Consider the following 21330-nt stretch of genomic DNA (forward strand, 5'->3'; position numbering starts at 1 on the left):
AGAACACCTTTGGGATGAATCAGTGCGGAGACTGAGAGCCAGGCCTTCTCGTCCAACATCAGTGCCTGACCTTACAAATGCGCCTCTCGAAGAATGGTCAAACATTCCCATAGACACACTCCTAAACCTTGTGGACAACCTTCCCAGAAGAATTGAAGCTGTTATAGCTGCAAAGGGTAGACCAACTCAATATTGAGCCCTACAGACCAAGACTGCGATGACATTAAAGTTCTTGTGCATGTAAAGGCAGGTGTCCCAATACTTTTGGTAATATAGTGTATATAGTGATCCACAGCACTGCTGTTGCACACCAGTTTTTATGCTGTCATCTTCCTTTCTTTGTCATCAGGAGGTGGCTGTCTCCTCCTGGTCCTTTAGCCAGCCCCCTGATAACACACAACCAGGTCCTCTCTCCTCGAGAGGCTGTGTGATGCCCCAGCTGATGCCCTCTTGAATATCTGACGTGGATATCCCAGGAAGCTGCAGGAGCAGGGTGATATCATTCTTGCCTAGACAATGGCAGGCAGGGGATGGGGTGGATTTTTTAGGTTAAAGGTGATTTTCATCTTTTGTAACATGTTACATGTTACACCTGTACACAGGATGTATCAGCTAATACACATGATGGGGCCACACACTGATGACGTCAAGCCATATAGTTTATTCAATCACACGCACATAGCCATGACCCTCTGCTGCATTTTACCCTTCTACAACGAAGTTCCATCAGGGGAGAAATGTGTCGAAGGGACGTGGCTATGCACAGTGTTGCTGACTTGTAGCCTGTGGTACTAATTGTTTGGGGAAAATGCGATAGGCTGGTTGTACGCAATTTGATTGATTAATCGACTTGTGTACAACCAGGGTGCCCATACATGCGTCAAAATTAATCTGGTCCCTGTGAAGCATCCAAATTTCTATCCATGTATGGCTGGCTTAAGACCTTGGCAAAAGAAAGGTCCTATGAGCCGCACATCACTGCAAGGCCATGCCCCCTGGAGCCAGAGTTGAGGCTATCATACACACATACATAGGGTCTTGCAGTGATGTGCAGCTCGCAGGAACTTTTTTTTTGTCTATTTGACTGTTGGAGCTAGGAGCTCCGCCTCTGCCTGCACTCCCAGCGGCGTGTTGTAGGAAGAGGACCCAGTGGAGTTCTGGGCAGCACCCGCCATTCGGTTTCAGGCACGGCTTTAGACCTTAACCCTGCTGCATCCTTCTTTCCAACAATCCAATCTCTTACCTGCTCAAATCGGAGTGGGAATTCATCTGAGCCTGGTTTTGGAGCCTTGTTATAAATCCACACCTCCTCCAGAGGGTCACACTCCTCCTCACAAGCATCAGTAGAGGACCTCTCCCGGAGATAAAACGTTGCAGATGCAGACTCATCTCTGTTAAAAGGTAATCCATTCAAAGAAATTAATACTTCAGCAATCTATAATGCTCAGCTAATCTCACTGTTATTTTTTTTGCAAAGACAATAAACACAGGATGAATAGTCTAGGTTTGGGTTTTGTGATGAGATACTCCAAGTGATGCTTCCAATGAGGATATACTTAAAATTAAAGCGCCAAAAGGAAAGTACAATATGAAACCCGATTACTAAAAATAAACAGATATTCACCTCTAGCTTCCCCTGATTAATACCAATCTACTTATTTATAAATTAATGTATAAGCTTTGAAAGAGTGTAAACAGTTTCTCAAGATCTGGGTACATTGGTTCTCCTCCCTCCACATGCTTCTCCCACTACACCCTGGTGATATGTCCACGTAAATGTATGTTTTCTTCCTTTTCATTTCTTATAATGTACCCCTTTTAAAGACTAAGGCTGGGTTCACACTTCTGCGAATTGGAAGCGAATTTCACCGCATCCAATTCCCATGACAGGAGAGTGTGCCCGGCTCGCAATGGAGCCGGTTTACGCAGCTCCAGGGCGGCCACGGTCTGGATTTGGAAAGGGTTCTGTGCGTCTTTGGCTCTGAATCAGGTGTGAATTCAGGCAGAAATTCGAACCTGATTCGCACCTGAATCGGAGAAAAGGGACGCACCAGTCCCCATGCTGCAGCATTTTTGAACCCAGCCTAAAGGCAGGTACATACCATAAGAAAAATTGGGTGAACAATCTTCTGGTTTTCCTCCATATTTTACAGCAAGTCGGAACCAAGGAAAGAAATAATTTAAGAAAATTATCGTACAACAGTCTTTTTTCTTGTTGTTTATGGTTTTTGATCATGCGTAGTCTTTTGTATCTGTTTTTTCTTGTATGAAAATCGGATGAAAAACTATACACATTAGATGAAATCCGTTTGTTCTTTTCACATACGAGAACATATTTTGCATTTGTCTCTTCGGAAATTTTCATTTGCAAATTCTGAATCGGATGTCAAAAGTTATGTACACACTATACGAAAATCGAGCAATCGTGCCTCGTACGGAATTTTTCTTACGATTTTCTTATAGTGTGTTTCCGCCTTAACTCCAGCTACCCATCCCTAAATTCAGTGAAGCAGCACACAGGAACCTAAAAGGCTGCAGTGGTGGGGCCTCCTATTTTTTTGTCTGATGTTCAGCTACTCTATACCAATGTAATTATGACAAAAAATGTGAGGCTTTAGTACTGCTTTAAAAAGTGATAGCGTCTTCATTTATATAGCCATTGGTCAGCACATCCATTTTCTAACAATAAAAAAATAACAAAAAAGCTGCCCATAAAGACAAGTAACATATCAGACAGATTACTGCTGTACGACTAACTGACCATGTAGGGAACTCTGTCATTCCTCTGAGAGTAGGTGGACAGCAGATGTCTTAGATTTCACAAAGTAAATACCATTCGCATTTACCAAGTGCATAGCAAGTATATTTATTTATTCATCCTTTTTTTTTTTTTTAACGTAGAACTAAAGGCAACATTTTTTAATATTTTGGATACACCCCTTTTAATTTTTTCTGCCATCAGTTTCCCGATGGGGAGATTTTCTTTCACTTCCTGTCCCATAACCAAATCAGTAAGTTAGAGGAAATCCCTTTAAAATGAGGTTGCACCAGAGCTATTGTCCCGATGGGAAAAAAAACCCCTCTATTCTTGTTCTGGTGATAACCCAAAATTTGGGGACAAACAAAAGGGGCAAATTTCCCTAATGGGGGGTACAAACAGCATTAAAAGCCTGCAGGTGTTCTAATCCCGCCCCACTCTATCCAAAACAAAAAAATTCTTTAGTTATACTAAAAGTGGATGTAAACCCTCACATATACCCAGTGAAGTGAACAGCCTCAGATGATACACAGGGATTAAACAAATCTCCCTATATAAGTTTTACTTGTATATATGCATCTTTCTAGACATTTTAGAAAGTGAACATCATGTTAGACATTTTTCTTCCTGTTCCAGCAGTGGGAGGGGACTCTGGGCATACACTGTGTGTGAGCTGATTGGAGGAAAGGCACACACACCCTTCCACATAGGCAGAGGAACGAAGAAACTTGCAGAGCTGTACTGTGAATAGACCAGCTCTCTGCTTATCTATCTCTAAGTTCCCTCCCAGACACAAATTTCCAGCTGCTTTTACCTCCTGTGGAGAACTTGTCAGAAGTTATCATGCTGATAACAGAGGAACGGAGCAACAGAAAGACACGGGACTTAGGGCTCTGGAGAGCGATATGTAAACACTACAGATATATGTGCCCAGGTCAGATTTTTTACATCCACTTTAACCACTTAAGGACCGGAAGATTTCCCCCCTTAATAAGCAGGCAATTTTTTTGCGATACGGCACTGCGTCGCTTTGACTGACAATTGCGCCGTCGTGCGACGCTGTACCCAAACAAAATTGACGTATTTTTTTTTCCCACAAATAGAGCTTTCTTTTGGTGGTATTTGATCACCTCTGCGGTTTGTTTTTTTGCACTATAAAACAAAAAAAGACCGACAATTTTGAAAATAAAAAAATATATATTTTTTACTTTTTTCCTATAATAAAATATCAAAAAAAAAAAAGTCTTCATCAGTTTAGGCCAATATGTATTCTTATACATATTTTTGGTAAAAATCGCGATAAGCGTACATTGATTGGTTTGCGCAAAAGTTATAGCGTCTACAAAATAGGGGATAGATTTGTGGCATTTTTATGTATTTTTTTTTTACTAGTAATGGCGGTGATCAGTGATTTTTAGTGTGAGTGCGACATTGTGGTGGACAGATCAGACACTTTTTTGGGACCAGTGACACTTATACAGCGATCAGTGCTATAAAAATGCACGGATTACTGTATAAAATGACACTGGCAGGGAAGGGGTTAACACTAGTGGTGATCAAGGGGTTAAGTGTGTTCCCTGGGAGTGTTTCTAACTGTGGGGGGAGGGGACTGACTGGAGGAGGAGAGAGATTGCTGTTCCTGATCACTAGGAACAGACGATCTCTCTCTACTCCCCTATCAGAACAAGGATCTATTTGTTTACATTGACAGATCCCTGTTCTGGCTCTCTGTGGAGTGATCGCGGGTGGCCGGCGGACATCGCTGCCCCCAGCCACACACACATCAGCCGTGCGCTGCCGCCTGCTATAGCTGTAAAACGGACCGACTTACAGCTACGGCGATTCGCAGGAACGAGCCGACCTGCTGCAGTATAATGATGGCGGCTAGTCGGCAAGTGGTTAGGGTTTTAAAAGAAAGTTTACCCCAGAAGGTTATGGTAAGGGGGGCAATAACAGGAACCAAAAGCCCCCCATTAAACTAGTGCAAAGCACACTGGAGCCTTTTAAGAACAGAAAGTATTCACATGTCTCTACCCATCACATATCCATAAGAAGAAGGAAACTATTCCTTAGTTCAGAATAGTGGGCAGAGCCATGCAAAGTCATTCTTTTTTTTTACCTCAATGGTTAACTGTACGTTCAGAAGCAATTGTGTATACGCGATAGTCATAAACCCTTTTTGCCAAAAGCTATTGCAATCCATCTATAGTACCTTCTAAGCGCATCCACTTACCTGTGTTCAACTGCGGCAACTATAAAGCCGTGCGATGCCAACCCGATACAGACAGCTGAATACAACGTTCTGTAAAGATAAAAAACTATTTTAGCAGTTTTTATTAGTACAGACACATTTTTTAACAGAAAGAACAGAAAAGATGTAATACAGTGAATGTATAGCTTTACTAGATTTTCCTAAATGTTGATGCCTAAAAAATTAAATAAAACCCGCAGCACATTTCCTCTTTACCCCTCATCTGATGTAGTGGAAGGTACCTGAAAGCTCCAAGCCCATGAGAGAATATAAGCAGGGGGTATCTTTCTCCTGGTTTGAATGGTGCGTTCAGCTTTGCCGGACATTTCACAGAACCTGCATGTAAGGGACAAAGTACATCAATGCTATGCGGTCATAAAAAATTGGCCATTATTGGGGGTTATTCAAAAAAAAAAAAAAGAGTGCAAAATATTAAGCACTAAATGTAAAAAGTGCATCAAGCAGTAGCAAAGTAGCAAGTAACCAATCATATTGCAGTCAAACTAATACAAGATAGATTCTCTCTGGTTACTATGTCTTGCACTTGGCATCTCACTTGTTACATTGCTTTATTGAATAAACCTTTATGTGCCAACTTCATTCACATTCATAGCTCACACTACCGTTAAAGTAAAAGTTTACTTTTGCAGAAACAAAAAATAATATACTGTAGCATACTGTGTACAGTGCCTTGCAAAAGTATTCACCCCCTTGGCTTTTTTCCTATTTTGTTACATTATACAGCCTTTAGTTCAATGTTTTTTTAATCTGAATTATATGTGATGGATCAGAACACAATAGTCTAAGTTGGTGAAGTAAAATTTGAAAATTATATACATAAAACTATTTTTCAGAAGTAAAAAAACTGATAATTGGCATGTGCGTATGTATTCACCCCCTTTGTTATGAAGCCCATAAAAAGCTCTGGTGCAACCAATTACCTTCAGAAGTCACATAATTAATGAAATGATGTCCACCTGTGTGCAATCTTATGCCGCGTACACACGAGCGGACTTCTCGTCGGACTGAACTCCGAAGGACTTTTCAACGGAGTTCCGACAGAGTTCCAACGAAAGGGACTTGCCTACACACGATCACACCAAAGTCAGATCGTTTTGAATGTAATGACTAGAAAAAGGAGTTCAATAGCCAGTAGCCAATAGCTGCCCTTGCGTTGTTTTTGGTCCTTCGGACTAGCATGCAGACCAATGGTTTGTTCCATAGGAATTGAGTGCATTGGAAAGATTTGAAACTTGTTCTATTTCTAAGGCCTGTCAGATTTTTTCGACAGAAAAGGTCCGATGAAGCCCACACATGATCGAATTGTGCGATGGATTCGTTCCGTCTGACCTTTGATGCCAAAAAAGTCCGGTCGTGTGTACGCGGCATAAGTGTCACATGATCTGTCATTACATATACACACCTTTTTGAAAGGCCCCAGAGGCTGCAACACCTAAGCAAGAGGCACCACTAACCAAACACTGCCATGAAGACCAAGGAACTCTCCAAACAAGCAAGGGACAATGTTGTTGAGAAGTACAAGTCAGGGTTAGGCTATAAAAAAATATCCAAATATTTGATGATCCCTAGGAGCACCATCAAATCTATCATAACCAAATGGAAAGAACATGGCACAACAGCAAACCTGCCAAGAGATGGCCGCACACCACAACTCACGGACCGGGCAAGGAGGGCATTAATCAGAGAGGCAGCACAGAGACCTAAGGTAACCCTGGAAGAGCTGCAGAGTTCCACAGCAGAGAGTATCTGTACATAGGACGACAATAAGCCGTACGCTCCATAGAGTTGGGCTTTATGGCAGAGTGGCCAGAAGAAAGCCATTACTTTCAGCAAAAAAACAAAATGGCACGTTTTGAGTTTGTGAAAAGGCATGTGGGAGACTCCAAAAATGTATGGAGGAAGATGCTCTGGTCTGATGACACTAAAATTGAACTTTTTGGCCATCAAAGAAAACACTATGTCTGGCGCAAACCCATCACATCACCCAAAGAACACCATCCCAACCGTGAAACATGGTGGTAACAGCATCATGCTGTGGGGATGTTTTTCAGCAGTCGGGACTGTGAAAAACTGGTCAGAGTTGAGGGAAAGATGGATGGTGCTAAATACAGAGATATTCTTGAGCAAAACCTGTACTACTCTGTGTGTGATTTGAGGCTAGGGACGGAGGTTCAACTTCCAGCGGGACAACGACCCCAAACACACCGCTAAAGCAACACTTGAGTGGTTTAAGGGGAAACGTGTAAATGTGTTGAAATAGCCTAGTCAAAGCCCAGACCTCAATCCAATAGAGACTTAAAGATTGCTGTTCACAAGCGCAAACCATCCAACTTGAAGGAGCTGGAGCAGTTTTGCAAGGAGAAATGGGCAAAAATTCCAGTGGTAAGATGTGGCAATCTCATAGAGAATTATCCAAAGCGACTTGGAGCTGTGATAGCTGCAAAAGGTGGCTCTACAAAGTATTGACTTTAGGGGGGTGAATAGTTATGCACATTGACTTTTTCTGTTATTTTGTCCTATTTGTTTGCTTCACAATAAAAAAAAAAAAAAAAACACACCTTCAAAGTTGTGGACATGTTCTGTAAATTAAATGATGCAAATCCTCAAACAATCCATGTTAATTCCAGGTTGTGAGGCAACAAAACACGGAAAAAAAATGCCAGGGGGGTGAATACTTTTGCAAGGCAATGTATATGCTGCAAAAGCCTATTATGAATTGTAAAAAAAAAACAAATGTACCTATTTATTAAAATATGCAACCAGATATGAGCTTTAAAGCTGGCAAAAAAATGTTTTTATGCAATCGTGGTTGCCATGCTCTTTTTGTGTAAGGAGCTGTAAAAATTGGCGTGCTGTTTTTCCTGAAGTCTACATAGAGCTCGAGGTAAAATTTTCAGTCATCCCCAATGTCCTTCATTTATTCAAAGATCCTCTCATCTTTGGTTCAATACTTGTCATGCCGCGTACACACAAGCGGACTTTTCGACCGGACTGGTCCGACAGTCTATCCGACGGACTTTGGGCGGACTTCCGACGGACTTTCCGAACAAACGGACTTGCCTACACACGATCACAGCAAAAGTCCGACGGATTCGTACGTGATGACGTACGACTGGACTAAAATAAGGAAGTTGATAGCCAGTAGACAATAGCTGCCCTAGCGTCGGTTTTCGTCCGTCGGACTAGCATACAGACAAGTGGACTTTTCGATAGGAACTGGGTCCGGCGGAGTTCCGACATAAAGATTTGAAACATGTTCCAAATCTAAAGTCCGTCAGATTTTCGACTGAAAAAGTCCGCTGCAGGTCCGATGAAGCCCACACACGGTCCAATTGTCCGCCGGAGTCGGTCCGTCGGACCAGTCCGGTAGAAAAGTCCGCTCGTGTGTATGCGGCATAAGAGTTGATCCTATGAAGTGTAGAAAGCAGTCCCTTCTACTTAGCCATTTCTTTTACAAACTCACTGGCTCTGATTCAGTATCTACCAACCAGAAGCAGGTAAAAATTGGCAAAACTGTTTGCTTCCAACATACTGTATATATCTAACTTAGTGAGTATTCATTTATTTTTTTGCCCAACACAATTGGAGTTTCACTTTAAATGCAAAATTAGGTTGTCCCAGTGCAGCAAAATTGGGGTAAATAAAGCATATGCAATATTTTACAAATTAGCAGGTAAAACTTTTCTGTTTTAGGCTAGGTTCACACTGATGCGTGGGAAAATACAGCATTCCTGTGCACATTGCATGCGATGTCTGCAGTGTGATTTCAGCTTTACATTTTGTATGGCTGAAATCGCATTGCATCTGCACCAAAATGGTGCAGGATCCTGTTTTTCTCTTGCACCTGAATTACACCCATGCAATGCGATTCTGGCAATTGCACTGTGTTTTTCCATCTGTTTCGGGGGGGGGGGGGGGGGGGTTGTTAAGATAACTTTGACACCTGCAGCAGATCACATGGACGTGGCGCAATTGCTTGGAGTGTGATGCGATGTGGAGAAACGCATCAAATCTTGTGCGTTTCCCGCATTGCGTAAGTGTGAACCGAGACTGAAGCATACTGTATATTTAGCTGCTTATCTGACACAGCCTTTAAAAGGGTTACTAAACCCAGGACCCTGCATTAACTATATCTGGTCGCACACAGTATACTAAACATGGAAATGCAATTATTTTAGTGAATATAAACTGCTAAATACCTTTTCTCATCAGCAGTATATAGCAGTCTTGTGACTTCTATCAGTTCCTAGTAAAGCTTGTAGGAGGAGTTTTGATACTGCACTGACCTGTCCTTTCAGGACCCCTGACCCTCTGTCTGGACGGTGCCGATTGGCCTCTCCCAAGAAACAAAAAATCTCTCTAGCAATACACACTAAACTGAGCATGTGCAGCCTGACCCCAAAGGCTCTGTCATATCTAGACATGATCTGGAGTCAGTGGCAGAAGAGGAGGATCTGTGCATACAGGATCAAACAGCCTTTTTACGCAATGCAGAGGATTAACCCCTTAGGTTCCACAGTTAGCATAACAGGCATGCTTTACTGCATAAACAGGCTGATTTTACTGTTGTGGATTTAGTAACACTTTAAGATAGATTTTCTTTTCTTTATTATATTGATACGGTAGTAATACCATTCGAGAGATTCCTCTTCACTTTCTGTCATTTAAACACATTTCTCCACAGTGCCTGCAGCCACAAAAGTCAGTGAGGGTTTGTTTTAAAGCTCTTTAAGGCTCGATTCACACCTGTGCTTTTTGCGATTTTTCCCACAATTTGCGGTTTGTATGCTTTTTTTGAGCAAATTTGTTGTAGGGCAAATTAAAAAACGCAAATCAGTAAATCCCAGTAAAAACATGCTTTTCTGCAGCATCTCCACTGAAGTCTATTGAACCAAAAATGCAAAAAAAGCACTGTTTTGCGTTTTAAACAAATCCCTGACCCTTTCCAAAAATGCAGAGGCACATAAATGCATTGATGTGAATGTGTTCCATAGGAACCCATGTTAAAAAAAAAATTCCTGTGTTTCTGCAAAAAGCATGAAAAAACAGTGGGAATGGAGCCTTACTGTTTAAGAAGGTGTAAACACTTTATTGTCCTTGGTCTAGGAACATCTGTACTTTAAATTCCTGTATCCCACTAGAAGAGATATCGCTTTACCTTCTGTCCGATAGACACAACAGGAAGTCAAAAGAAATCTCTCCAAAGTGAGGAAAATTCTCTCCTAAGCTGGAAATACAGTTACCTTTTATTATTCAGCCCATGGGCTGAATAAAAAAAAAAACAACAGGCTCCACTATCCACACAATTGAGGTGAAATTAGGTAAAAGGAGGAACCCCCCCCCCCCCCCCCGATACTATATTCCGACAGGGGCTTCTGCTGCTGTCAGAATACATTGATCGAAAAAAGTTTTCCAACTTGTCAGTTTGACAGAAGTCGATCTAATGATTGGCTTTTGTCAAACTAGAACAGCCGAACACTGATTGAAATCACGCCTGCCCCTGCTGAACCAGCCACATTTTGATCAGTATATGGCCAGTTTTAGAGCGTTTTAAATCAGAACAAAGGTCTCATTGATTTATTCTTTACTTTTCTACAATGTGAGCCCCATTTGCGCGGACCCATTCTTTTGCACCCTGCGATTTCCTGGCAGTTCCTGCAATGCGTTTTCAGATGCATGGGGGGGGGGGTCAAAAATTGCAAGAATGAATGGCAGCCCCTCATGTTTTTAAAGAGCAGTGCGTTTTGGCTGCAGGTGGTTGCGGGTGCTGGAACAGGTGCGATCACCCGCAATAGCATGAACCTAGGCTAAGACAGTTTTTTAGAAAATATTAAATTTTTTAGAAAAAATTAACCACTTCAATACCATGCCACAGCCGGAAGACAGCTGCAGCACAGCTCTGTTTTGGGAGGGTGCCCATGGACATCCTCCCAGAACCATGCCCCACCCCTCACACGCGCTGTTGATCACCGATCGAGGTAAAGGGCCAGTCACAGTGGCCCTTTACCATGTGATCAGCTGTGTCCAATCGCAGCTAATCACATGTAAACAAACGTGCCGGTTGTCAGCATTCCTGTCCTCGTGCGCTGTCACAGCGTGAGGAAAGGAGATCCAGTAACCAGCAAGTGTGACAGGGGAAATTTACACTGACAATCAGGTCACAGATTATCAGTGCATCCCCATTAGTTCCAATCAGTGGCCATCAGTGCAACTTATCAGTGTAGATTATTAGTGCCCATCAGTGCCACCTATCAGTGCTAATAAGTGCCACCTTGTCAGTGCCCATCAGTGCAGCTTTTTAGTGCCCATCAGTGTAGCTTCATCAGCGCACATCAGTGAAGAAGAAAAATTACTTATTTGCTAAATTTTATAACAGAAACTAAGAAAAACTTTTTTTTTTTTTTTTTAATTGTTGGGCTCTTATTTGTTTAGCAAAAAATAAAAAACCCAGTGGTGATTAAATACCACCAAAAGAAAGCTCTGTCTCAAAAAATGATAAAAATTTCATTTTGGTACAGTGTTGCATGACCGCGCAATTGTTCAACGTACGACACAGCTGAAAACTGGCCTGGGCAGGAAGGGGGTGAAGGTGCCTGGTATTGAAGTGGTTAAAGATATTACATAAGGGCAGGTGCTTGTTTTTTTGTTTTATAGTTTGGTTTGGTTTAGAGATTTCCAATTCTAGACAGAGCTGTAAGGCCTTGGATATCTTTTTTTTTTTTACAGTGTATTGTTATGAGAACCTTCTTTGTATGAATTTTTGAATGAAAGTATTGCACAAGATTGTATCCTTTTAACACTTGAGTGTTGACAGTTTTTACACACTTACCAAAGAAATAGCTTAAAATGTAATCGATTAGAGTCCTATTCAGCTTCAGAGTGTCTGCGAGTCCTGAGTAATATTCTTTGCGGGGAATCCATACAGCATCTTCATATTCATCGCTATCCACACAAGGGTAGAAGAGTCGAAGAAAACTGCCCTGCACAGAAGAAAACCACTCATCAGTATAATACTGTATAGAACTATAAGGGGAGAGCACAGATGATGCTGGATAACAGGAAAAAAAAAAAAAAAAAATCAGACATGCAAACACAAAAAAAACACTAAGGTCCCCCTCATGCGCACAAATACACACGATTGCAAACAAATATGTGCATATGGCCATTTACATATTGTGCAAACAAGTGAATGCGCGTATAATTGGTCAGCTTTTATTTATGTAAAACCTTTATCTGCCGAAATAAAAAAAACTGTTGCTGTAACTGCACTGTGAGCTGGAGTTTGGCATCCATTTGTTAGTATATCTAAATCTGCTAACACTCCCCTCCCCCCAGACATACAATGCTGCTGTCCAACGATGTCCCTGCTGCTTCCTCATCCAGAGTGGAGGCACTCTAAGGCCTGATTCACAACTATGAATTTTTAGTGCTTTTTTGCATTTTACAGATTTGCACTACAGTCCATTTAACATGGTTTCCTATGGAACACGTTCTGTAGTGCAAATCTGCAAAATGCTAAAAAAAAATAAAAAATGCATAGGTGTGAATCAGGCCTAATACAGGAGGTGTGTTACTGGCCAGAATACCAGGTGGAAACAGAAGAGAAAAAAAAGAAAACAAATGCAGCCACCACATTTATAGATTAGTAATCTGCAATATATTACATTTTTGGTTTTGGGTTTAGTACCACTTTAATGTAGTTTGACTAGTCACCAATGTCTACAGGCCCCTTAACAAATTATATGGTGGACTGTGTTGTCAGTAATCCCTGCCATTTTGCCATGTACCTCAATATACACTATATTGCCAAAAGTATTGGGACACCTGCCTTTACACACATGTTTGTCAATATTAAAGCGGAGCGCCGCCGAAAATTTTTTTTTTTTAAAAGTCAGCAGCTACAAATACTGCAGCTGCTGACTTTTAAAACATGGACACTTACCTGTCCAGGGCGCCCGCGGTGTCGGCACCCGAGGCCGAAGCGTCTCTCCGTCCTCGGGTTCTGCCGCCTCCATCTTCGGTAAGGGAATCAGGAAGTGAAGCCGTGCGGCTTCACTTCCCGGTTCCCTACTGCGCATGCGCGAGTCGCGCAGCGCAATACGGATGGTCCCTGCTGCCTCTGGGACCCGTGTGTTTCCCAGCAGGCAGCGGGGAGGGAGCAGGAAGTGGCGTAAATAACCGCAGATTCTGCGGCTATCTATGCCGGAAGTGGGTACAGATACCTGTAATATACAGGTATCTGTACCCCCCTCCCCCCTGAAAGGTGCCAACTGTGTCACCGGAGGGGGGGAGGAATCTAATGAGTGGAAGTTCCACTTTTGGGTGGAACTCCACTTTAAATTGGTCCACCCTTTCCAGCTATAACAGCTTCAACTCTTCTGGGAAGGCTGTCCACAAGGTTTAGGAGTGTGTCTATGGGAATGTTTGACCATTCTTCCAGAAGCGTATTAGTGAGGTCAGGCATTGATGTTGTATGTGAAGGCCTGGCTCGCAGTCTCCACCCTAATTCATCACAAAGGTGTTTTAAATCAGGTTGAGGTCAGGACTCTGTGCAAGTCAGTCAAGTTCCTCCACCCCAAACTCGCTCATCCATGTCTTTATGGACTTTGCTTTGTGCACTGGTGTGCAGTCATGTTGGAACAGGAAGGAGCCATCCCCAAACTGTTCCTACAAAGTTGGGAGCATAAAATTGTCCAAAAAGTCTTGGTATGCTGACGCCTTAAGAGTTCCCTTCACTGGAACTAAGGGGCAAAGCCCAACCCCTGAAAAACAACCTCACACCATAATCTCCCCCACCACCAAATAATTTGGACCAGTGCACAAAGCAAGGTCCATAAAGACATGGATGAGTGAGTTTGGGGTGGAGGAACTTGACTGGCCTGCACAGAGTCCTGACCTCAACCCGATAGAACACCTTTGGGATGAGTTAGAGCATAGACTGCGAGATAATTTGAAAAGGAACGCCACTCACAAAGCCTCCACACCCTACTGCAAACTCTCAGGTGCTGGCTCTGCACAAATGTGTAGAAGAAGGAAGAAAATCCTGGACTGCCACACTCCATGAAAAAGGCATCTTTATTTGCAAAAATCAGTAAAAATCCAAAAAAACAGTCACATCAAAGAGTGCATGAAACAGGGATCAAAGGCTAACGCGTTTCACATCAAATGATGCTTACTCATAGCCTTTGATTCCTGTTTCATGCACTCTTTGATGTGACTGTTTTTTGGGATTTTTACTAATTTTTGCAAATAAAGATGCCTTTTTCATGGAGTGCGGCAGTCCAGGATTTTCTTCCTTCTACTGTGAGATAAGTCTTCTTGTCCAACATCAGTGCCTGACCTCACAAATGTGCTTCTGGAAGAATGGTCAAACCTTCCCATAGACTCCTAAACCTTGTGGACAGCCTTCCTAGAAGAGTTGAAGCTGTTATAGCGGCAAGGGGTGGGCCAACTCAATATTGAACCCTATGGACTAAGACTGGGATGCCATTAACCACTTTGGCCTCGGACCGTTTTACCCCCTTGCTGACCAGAGCACTTTTTACAATTTGGCACTGCATCGCTTTAACTGGTAATTGCCGGGTCATGCAATGCTGTACCCAAACAAAATTTGCGTCCTTTTCTTCCCACAAATAGAGCTTTCTTTTGGTTCTATTTCATCACCTCTGCGTTTTTTTGTTTTTTTTGTGCTATACACAAAAAAAGAGTGACAATTTTGAAAAAACAAAAACAAAACTTTTTTACTTTTTGCTATAACAAATATCCCACCCCCCAATTTTTTTTTTTTTTAAAACAAAGTTCTTCATCAGTTTAGGCCAATATATATTCTTCTACATATTTTTGGTAAAAAGATTTATGGCACTTTTATTTTTATTTTTTACTAGTAATGGTGGTGATCTGCGATTTTTAGCGGTATTGCGACGGACAGATCGGACACTTTTAACACATTTTTGGGACCACTGACATTTATACAGCGATAAGTGCTATAAAAATGCACTGATTACTGTGTAAATAACACTGGTAGGCAAGGGGTTAACACTAGGGGGCGATCAAGGGGTTAAGTGTGTACCATATGGGGTTTTGCGCAGGGCAGCCATTCCGCCCACCGTAAATACACGTGAGCTGGGAACCGGTTAAAGTTTATGTGCATGTAAAGGCAAGTTGTCCCATTACTTTTGACAATATCGTGTATGTCCTCCTTTTCAGAACTGTAGCCAGTACATCATGCAGATGCTAGCTCTGAAACCCAGCTCTCTCAGACCGCTCAGGTCCCCACTAAGGATTGGGAACCAAATAGAGTGGTTCCTGCCCCTGTAGATGAAAAAAAAAAAAAAACGGTACTCCTATGAGCCATATTGAATTATGTACCCCTCCAGAACCCTGTCCAAAAAAACTCCCATAGCTAAGGTTCCCGGCCTGCCCTGTTGCTAGGACATTGCTATGGAGCACTAGTCATTGCTCACCTCCGCCATGATTTCCCTCAGATTTAAACAATGCACATGCGCTTTCTTTCCTGTTGCCATGGTGATGAGCGAAGCATCATGGCAATGGGGTAGATAGTGCCCAGCACTTGTGCAGCGTTTGAGTCCAAGAGCTTGTGGTGGGCATCAGCTGCTGGAGTGCCACAGCAACGTCTTTCTTGGATTCAGACATTGCAGGGTGCGCGGTGCACTGTTGTCATGGCATTGAGCTGGGCATCATAGACACTGGAGAGAATGTATTAATGATGCTTGAATCAGAGAGACTGTACTCTTGTAATGGCAGAGATGAGCACCAGTGTTTGGAGCTCCAGAAACCTTCCTGAAAAACTCCCACATTCGGTGTTCCCCAAACCTATTGCTAAGATGCTGCTATGGCACTCCAGCCATTGATGCCCTCCCTCTGCCATTGCAAGAGCGCACTCTCTCAGATTCATACACTGCACATTCCCTCCCCTGTTGTCATGGTGCTCATGTAGTGCAATGTGCATGTGTGGCATGTATCCCGATGCATTCTTGTGGTGGTGGAGGCAAGCAGCAATGGCTGGAGCACCATAGCCATGTCCTAGAAACATGAAAATGTTTGCCCAGGGTCCAATCAATATTAAAGACGGCCCCGATCCCAGGCAGTGTTATTATTCATACCCAGTTCCCTTCTAGTAGACTACAGAACACCATCCCTCATCTTCATAACATAAGAGAGAGTTGATGTATGATGTTTGAAGCAGAACACTTGGATAACCCTCAATAGTTTTTTCTGGGAAACAATCACATGGTGGATGTCTGGATGAACTGTGAATTAATTGCCCTTAATATTATTGACTATTTGTATTGATTAGTTGCACTATGCTGTACAGTATGGACTGAACTGATATACTGTATATGGCATGTTTTGCACTTTCTATAGCACCTTAATGGATTTCATTTATTTTTAGATATTATATACGTTATCAACTGATTTATTTATTTCTGTGTCACATAGGGGGGAGAGCTGTACATATCTTATTTGACATTATAAAGTCAGAAATGTTTAGAAGAATCTTACATGTTATGTGGCAGAATTTTATTAAACAGATTCATCATGAAAGCTAAATGAGATACACAAGTCAAAGTCACAGCGTAAACAACTTAAAGTGGTCTATTTATAAAGCATTTGTTGGATGTATATCAAACACATTCGTACAGACTGGACTAATTTTCCCCATATTTTTTTGTAATACATTTTTTCTGTGATTGACAGCTTCTGTTGAACGGGACTGTTGGAAAACTTTTGTCGACTAGGTGGCTGCAGCTCATAGGATAACCAGTGTATTGTGACAGCGGAGTCCCTCTATCAGAATACAATGGCACAGCAGGGAGGATTCCTCCATCCACCTCGCAAGTGTGGATAGGGGAATCCATTTGTTTTTTTCTTTCAATCGTCCCACATCTATGGCCAACCTTAATCAGAAGTACACACACGATCGGACATTCTGACAACAAAATCCATGTTTTTTTCCGAAGGATGTTGGCTCAAACTTGTCTTGCATACACACGGACACACACGTTGTCGGAAATTCCGAACGTCAAGAACGCAGTGACGTACAACACGTACGACGAGCCGAGAAAAATGAAGTTCAATAGCCAGTGCGGCTCTTCTGCTTGATTATGAGCATGTGTTGAACTTTGTGCGTCAGAATTGTGTACACACACGATCGGATTTTTCAACGGATTTTGTTGTCGGAAAATTTGAGATCCAGATCTCAAATTTTGTGTGACGGAAATTCTGATGGAAACTGTCCGATGGAGCCTACACACGATCGGAATTTCCGACAACGAGCTCCCATCGAACAATTTCCGTCGGAAAATCCGACCATGTGTACAGGGCATTAGAGTGCATCTTGTGAGTTTACATGCACAATTTAGCAAATTAGCGCATTGTGATATTAAAGTTCTGAAACGTTGTCTGTTAGATCCCAAACATTTCCATATTTACAGGTTTATACGATTACTGGCTGATTTTTGTCTTCAACCATGTCGAAAGAAATATTCATAACAACGTTAAATACCTGAATGGTGTGATCACTCATCAGGTCCGTACAGCCCACTGCATGGGGTCCCTTCCCCTTTGGTATCCCATGGAAATGGACACTACTGTAACTTCCCATCCTCACTACTGCTCTGGAGTCTTCCAAGTGTCTGATGGGAAAGCTCTTCAGAGCCTGCAATAAAGCAAGAGATGCATGAATGTGTCTGCAGAGATAAACAAGTCAAAACATTTTAGCTTAAAGGGTATCTAATCCCAAAAAAAAAACAATGTAATATACTTCAGTTTATCAGTCCTTAGATGTGGTGGCTGCATTCGTTTTATTTTTTCAACCATACTTCTTCCTTTATTTTACCTGGTAACCCCATGAAAAACACTTCCTATCCCTGGGTGACTACACTTACTCCCCCACTGCATCTATGGAGGGATTCATACTTTCCACCCAGGCTGGAGTTTAAACATGTCTGCCTTTGTCTCCATTACATGGGGGATGGCGAGCTGCCTGCTAGGGGGGGTACTCGTGCGTGCTAGTCCATAAGACACACAGGTCGGGGCTCAGCCCTGCCCGCTCCCTCCCCCCTCGCTGTGATTAACATTGGCTTACACTTACTACTGTCTCTCAGCCAATGAGGAGGCAGAGACCCGGGAGAACAGCTGCTCCCATGCACATCGTTGGATCGCAGTCAGGGCTTGGGTAAGTATGGGGGGGGGGGGGCTGCGAGGGGAGCTGCACATAGAAGGTTTTTTTCCTAACTGCATAGAATGCATAAAGATAAAATAAAGTCCAACCTTTAAAACCACTTTAAACATAAAAAAGCATTATTGAAATCACTAGGAATAAACAAATTTACGAAAATCTTTTACTCCACCAAGAAAGTTAAAGATACTTAACTCCGTCCCTGGCCTCCAACCTGCGGGCCTCAACTAGGTACCAGGGACATCACTCCCTGTGGTCTCCTATGAAAGCCAAGGATGCCATATATCAAGAGGATGTGCTCCTGCACTGTGTGGCATGCAGAGCGGAGCAGTCCAGAAAACATAATGTACAAATGGCTTATAGAGTACTGCATTTTGCAATACAGAAAACATTGGTCCAAAAAGTAAAATACATCATGGTGTACAGAGTGCAATGGTACATATTGGGGCCATCTGACATATGTAACATACAGTGTAAAGAGATCACCAGACTGAAGTATGTAATGTATAGCTTAGCATGGAGGGCTGTGGTCCAAAACTATGTAACTTGTCCCCCAAGTCATATGTCATCCTTCAGTCCTAGCTATTGACCTACTGAGGGTGGTAGAGTGGTAGGAGCAGCTGGACCATCTTCTAGACCAGGGATATGCAATTAGTGGACCTCCAGCTGTTGCAAAACTACAAGTCCCATCATGCCTCTGCCTCTGGGTGCCATGCTTGTGGCTGTCAGAGTCTTGCTATGCCTCATGGGACTTGTAGTTCTGCAACAGCTGGAGGTCCGCTAATTGCATATCCCTGTTCTAGACGAATGGGTGTCCAACCTTCGGCCCTCCAGCTGTTGTGGAACTACACTTCCCAAGAGGCATTGCAAGGCTGACAGTTGCAAGTATAACACCCAAAGGTAGAGGCATGATGGGAGTTCCATAACAGCTTGGGGGCCACAGGTTTGACACCCATGATGTAGACGATCCTCCATTCAACAGAGTGTCAGTGGCTATGCAATCATTGTGGGCTCCATTATGTTATTTACCCCCTGTTGCCCATTTGTGTTGTGCTAGAAGGCTTTGGTCTCACTTGACAGCTACAAGCCTAAGTAGCCATGTCTTGTCTTCACAGTAAGTTTTCTTGCAGAATCAGTATATGCCATGTGTCACAATATATAGCAGTAAAATATAAGCATTAAGGTTGGGATCTCTCCAGAGCTTGGTCCAGCTGAGTAACATCAGCCAACAGCAGGCTAAAGTCCACTGTTGGCTGCAGGACTAAGTGCACTCCTGTGATCCCTTGGCTAAGCAGGGACAAAAGAGCTTTAGCCCTACTTCTTCTTCAATGGTAAAATGTGTTTAAGAGTTCCATTAAAATTTGTTTTATTTTCAGATCTGAATAGGGTGGAGCAGAGTTAAAAAATACTGTCAGATTTATATTTCTGTCTGTTGCCTCACTTCTTACCCATGTGACTTGTCTACCTAAAGTTCAGCTCACAGACCGCTGGTCTCAGGGACAGGCTGTACAACAAAAAAAGCCAATCAAATCCGAATGCTTCCAATACTCAAACATATTAGTAAATTTGTGTTAAGAATTTACAGTAGAAGGTTGTCCCTCCCCCCCCCCCTCGAGCTGGGGTCAGATGGCACAAGATGATACCCCAATTATAAGTGTCAGATTGGGGAATCATACATATATAACCTCAGTGATATCCTCTAAGGACAGACTCATTCAGCTTAAATAATATCACCAAATATATTATACACCTCATTGTTTATTCAATGTAACCTCAGACAATCTCCGCTTTCACCTCTGTGGCCTGGAGACGGACTTTTACCATTGTGGCTTTGTCCTTGTATACACAGCCATTATGGTCACAAGTATGTGGGTTTCTCGAGCCTGCCTAGGGTTTCCCTAATATTCAATGCCCCAAGACTTGTCAGTTGGGGTTGGTGGAGGACCTACCGATAAGCTCCCATGACAAAAAAAGCTTTTTTGTATCCTTTATTTCTATGCAAAAAAACATTATTCTGCTTACTTGGAAGAGGTCTCTCCCACCAACCCTTACAGACTGGAAAGCACTGATTAACCCCTTCTCACCACTGCCTCCTGGCCCTTTAAGTGGATCTGTAAGCGGAGGCGGGCATTTGGATCATGTGACCGCTGTGTTTGGCATTCACAGCGGTCACATGATTGAAAAGCTCCTGACTGCAGAGCTTTCTGGTACCCGTCTGTTACACAGCACAGTGAAGTGTTTATCTAGGGCCGCATATACGTGACTGCTCAGCATTAAAGGCCATCTGCCGAGAGGCTGGCATATGCGCCAGGTTGGCGGGAAGGGGTTAACACAGCCCTCCCACTGTATCAACTCAGTTGATAAACAGCCTCTTGAAAGGAAATATATTCTTACTTTATACCCTAGGCTGGATTCCTCCATTAAGCCTTCAAGCTGTATGAAAATGGTATCCTGCCTATGTGCATTTATAGCTCAGGGCTTTCACAAAGACTAACACAATGTGGACTATTATAGGCAAAGGAATGCCAACTGTTCCTGTCTGCATATTTTTTCAAGCTGCCTTAGAATTATGTGACTGTAACTTGTGAATTCATTCCTTTCTTTTATAGAGTTCTGCTTTGCAGTAAATACACACACCATTGTTCAGCGATACAGTGAAAAGCAAGCTGCCTATAGAAAAATGCAAGCGTTCTTCCTAATAAAGCAAAACGGCATGTACAACATTTATACAAAAATAAGCGAATTATGCCGCGTACACACGAGCGGACTTTACGGCAGACTTTGTCCGGCGGACTTTTCAACGGACTTTACGACGGACTTTCCGAATGAACGGACTTGCCTACACACGATCAACCAAAGTCCGATGTATTCGTACGTGATGACGTACGACCGGACTAAAACAAGGGAGTTCATAGCCAGTAGCCAATAGCTGCCCTACAGACGAGTGGACTTTTCAAACGGACATGTTTCAAATCTAAGTCCGTCAAAATTTTGAGAAAAAAAAGTCAGCTGGAGCCCACACACGATCGAATTGTCCGACGGACTCCGGTACGCCGGACCAAGTATGCCGGAAAGTCCGATCGTGTGTACGCGGCATAT

At 42.7% G+C, this 21330-nt stretch overlaps 1 protein-coding gene across 3 annotated transcripts in view; it reads right to left on the minus strand.

Annotated features, from left to right (window-relative positions):
- PLA2G7 (phospholipase A2 group VII) overlaps positions 1-21330 on the minus strand; it is a 109082-nt gene that overhangs the window by 22979 nt on the left and 64773 nt on the right. For all 3 annotated transcript variants that reach the window (XM_073625257.1, XM_073625258.1, XM_073625256.1), the window contains 5 exons: positions 17557-17709; positions 11860-12010; positions 5252-5345; positions 4992-5060; positions 1244-1391 (listed from right to left, as the gene is read on the minus strand). In XM_073625257.1, coding sequence (XP_073481358.1) covers positions 1244-1391; positions 4992-5060; positions 5252-5345; positions 11860-12010; positions 17557-17655 — 561 coding nt within the window. In that variant the 5' untranslated portion in view covers positions 17656-17709. The remainder of the gene's footprint in view (positions 1-1243; positions 1392-4991; positions 5061-5251; positions 5346-11859; positions 12011-17556; positions 17710-21330) is intronic.

This window comes from Aquarana catesbeiana, linkage group LG04, assembly GCF_042186555.1.
Source record: "Aquarana catesbeiana isolate 2022-GZ linkage group LG04, ASM4218655v1, whole genome shotgun sequence".
NCBI classification, from domain to species: Eukaryota; Metazoa; Chordata; class Amphibia; order Anura; family Ranidae; genus Aquarana; species Aquarana catesbeiana.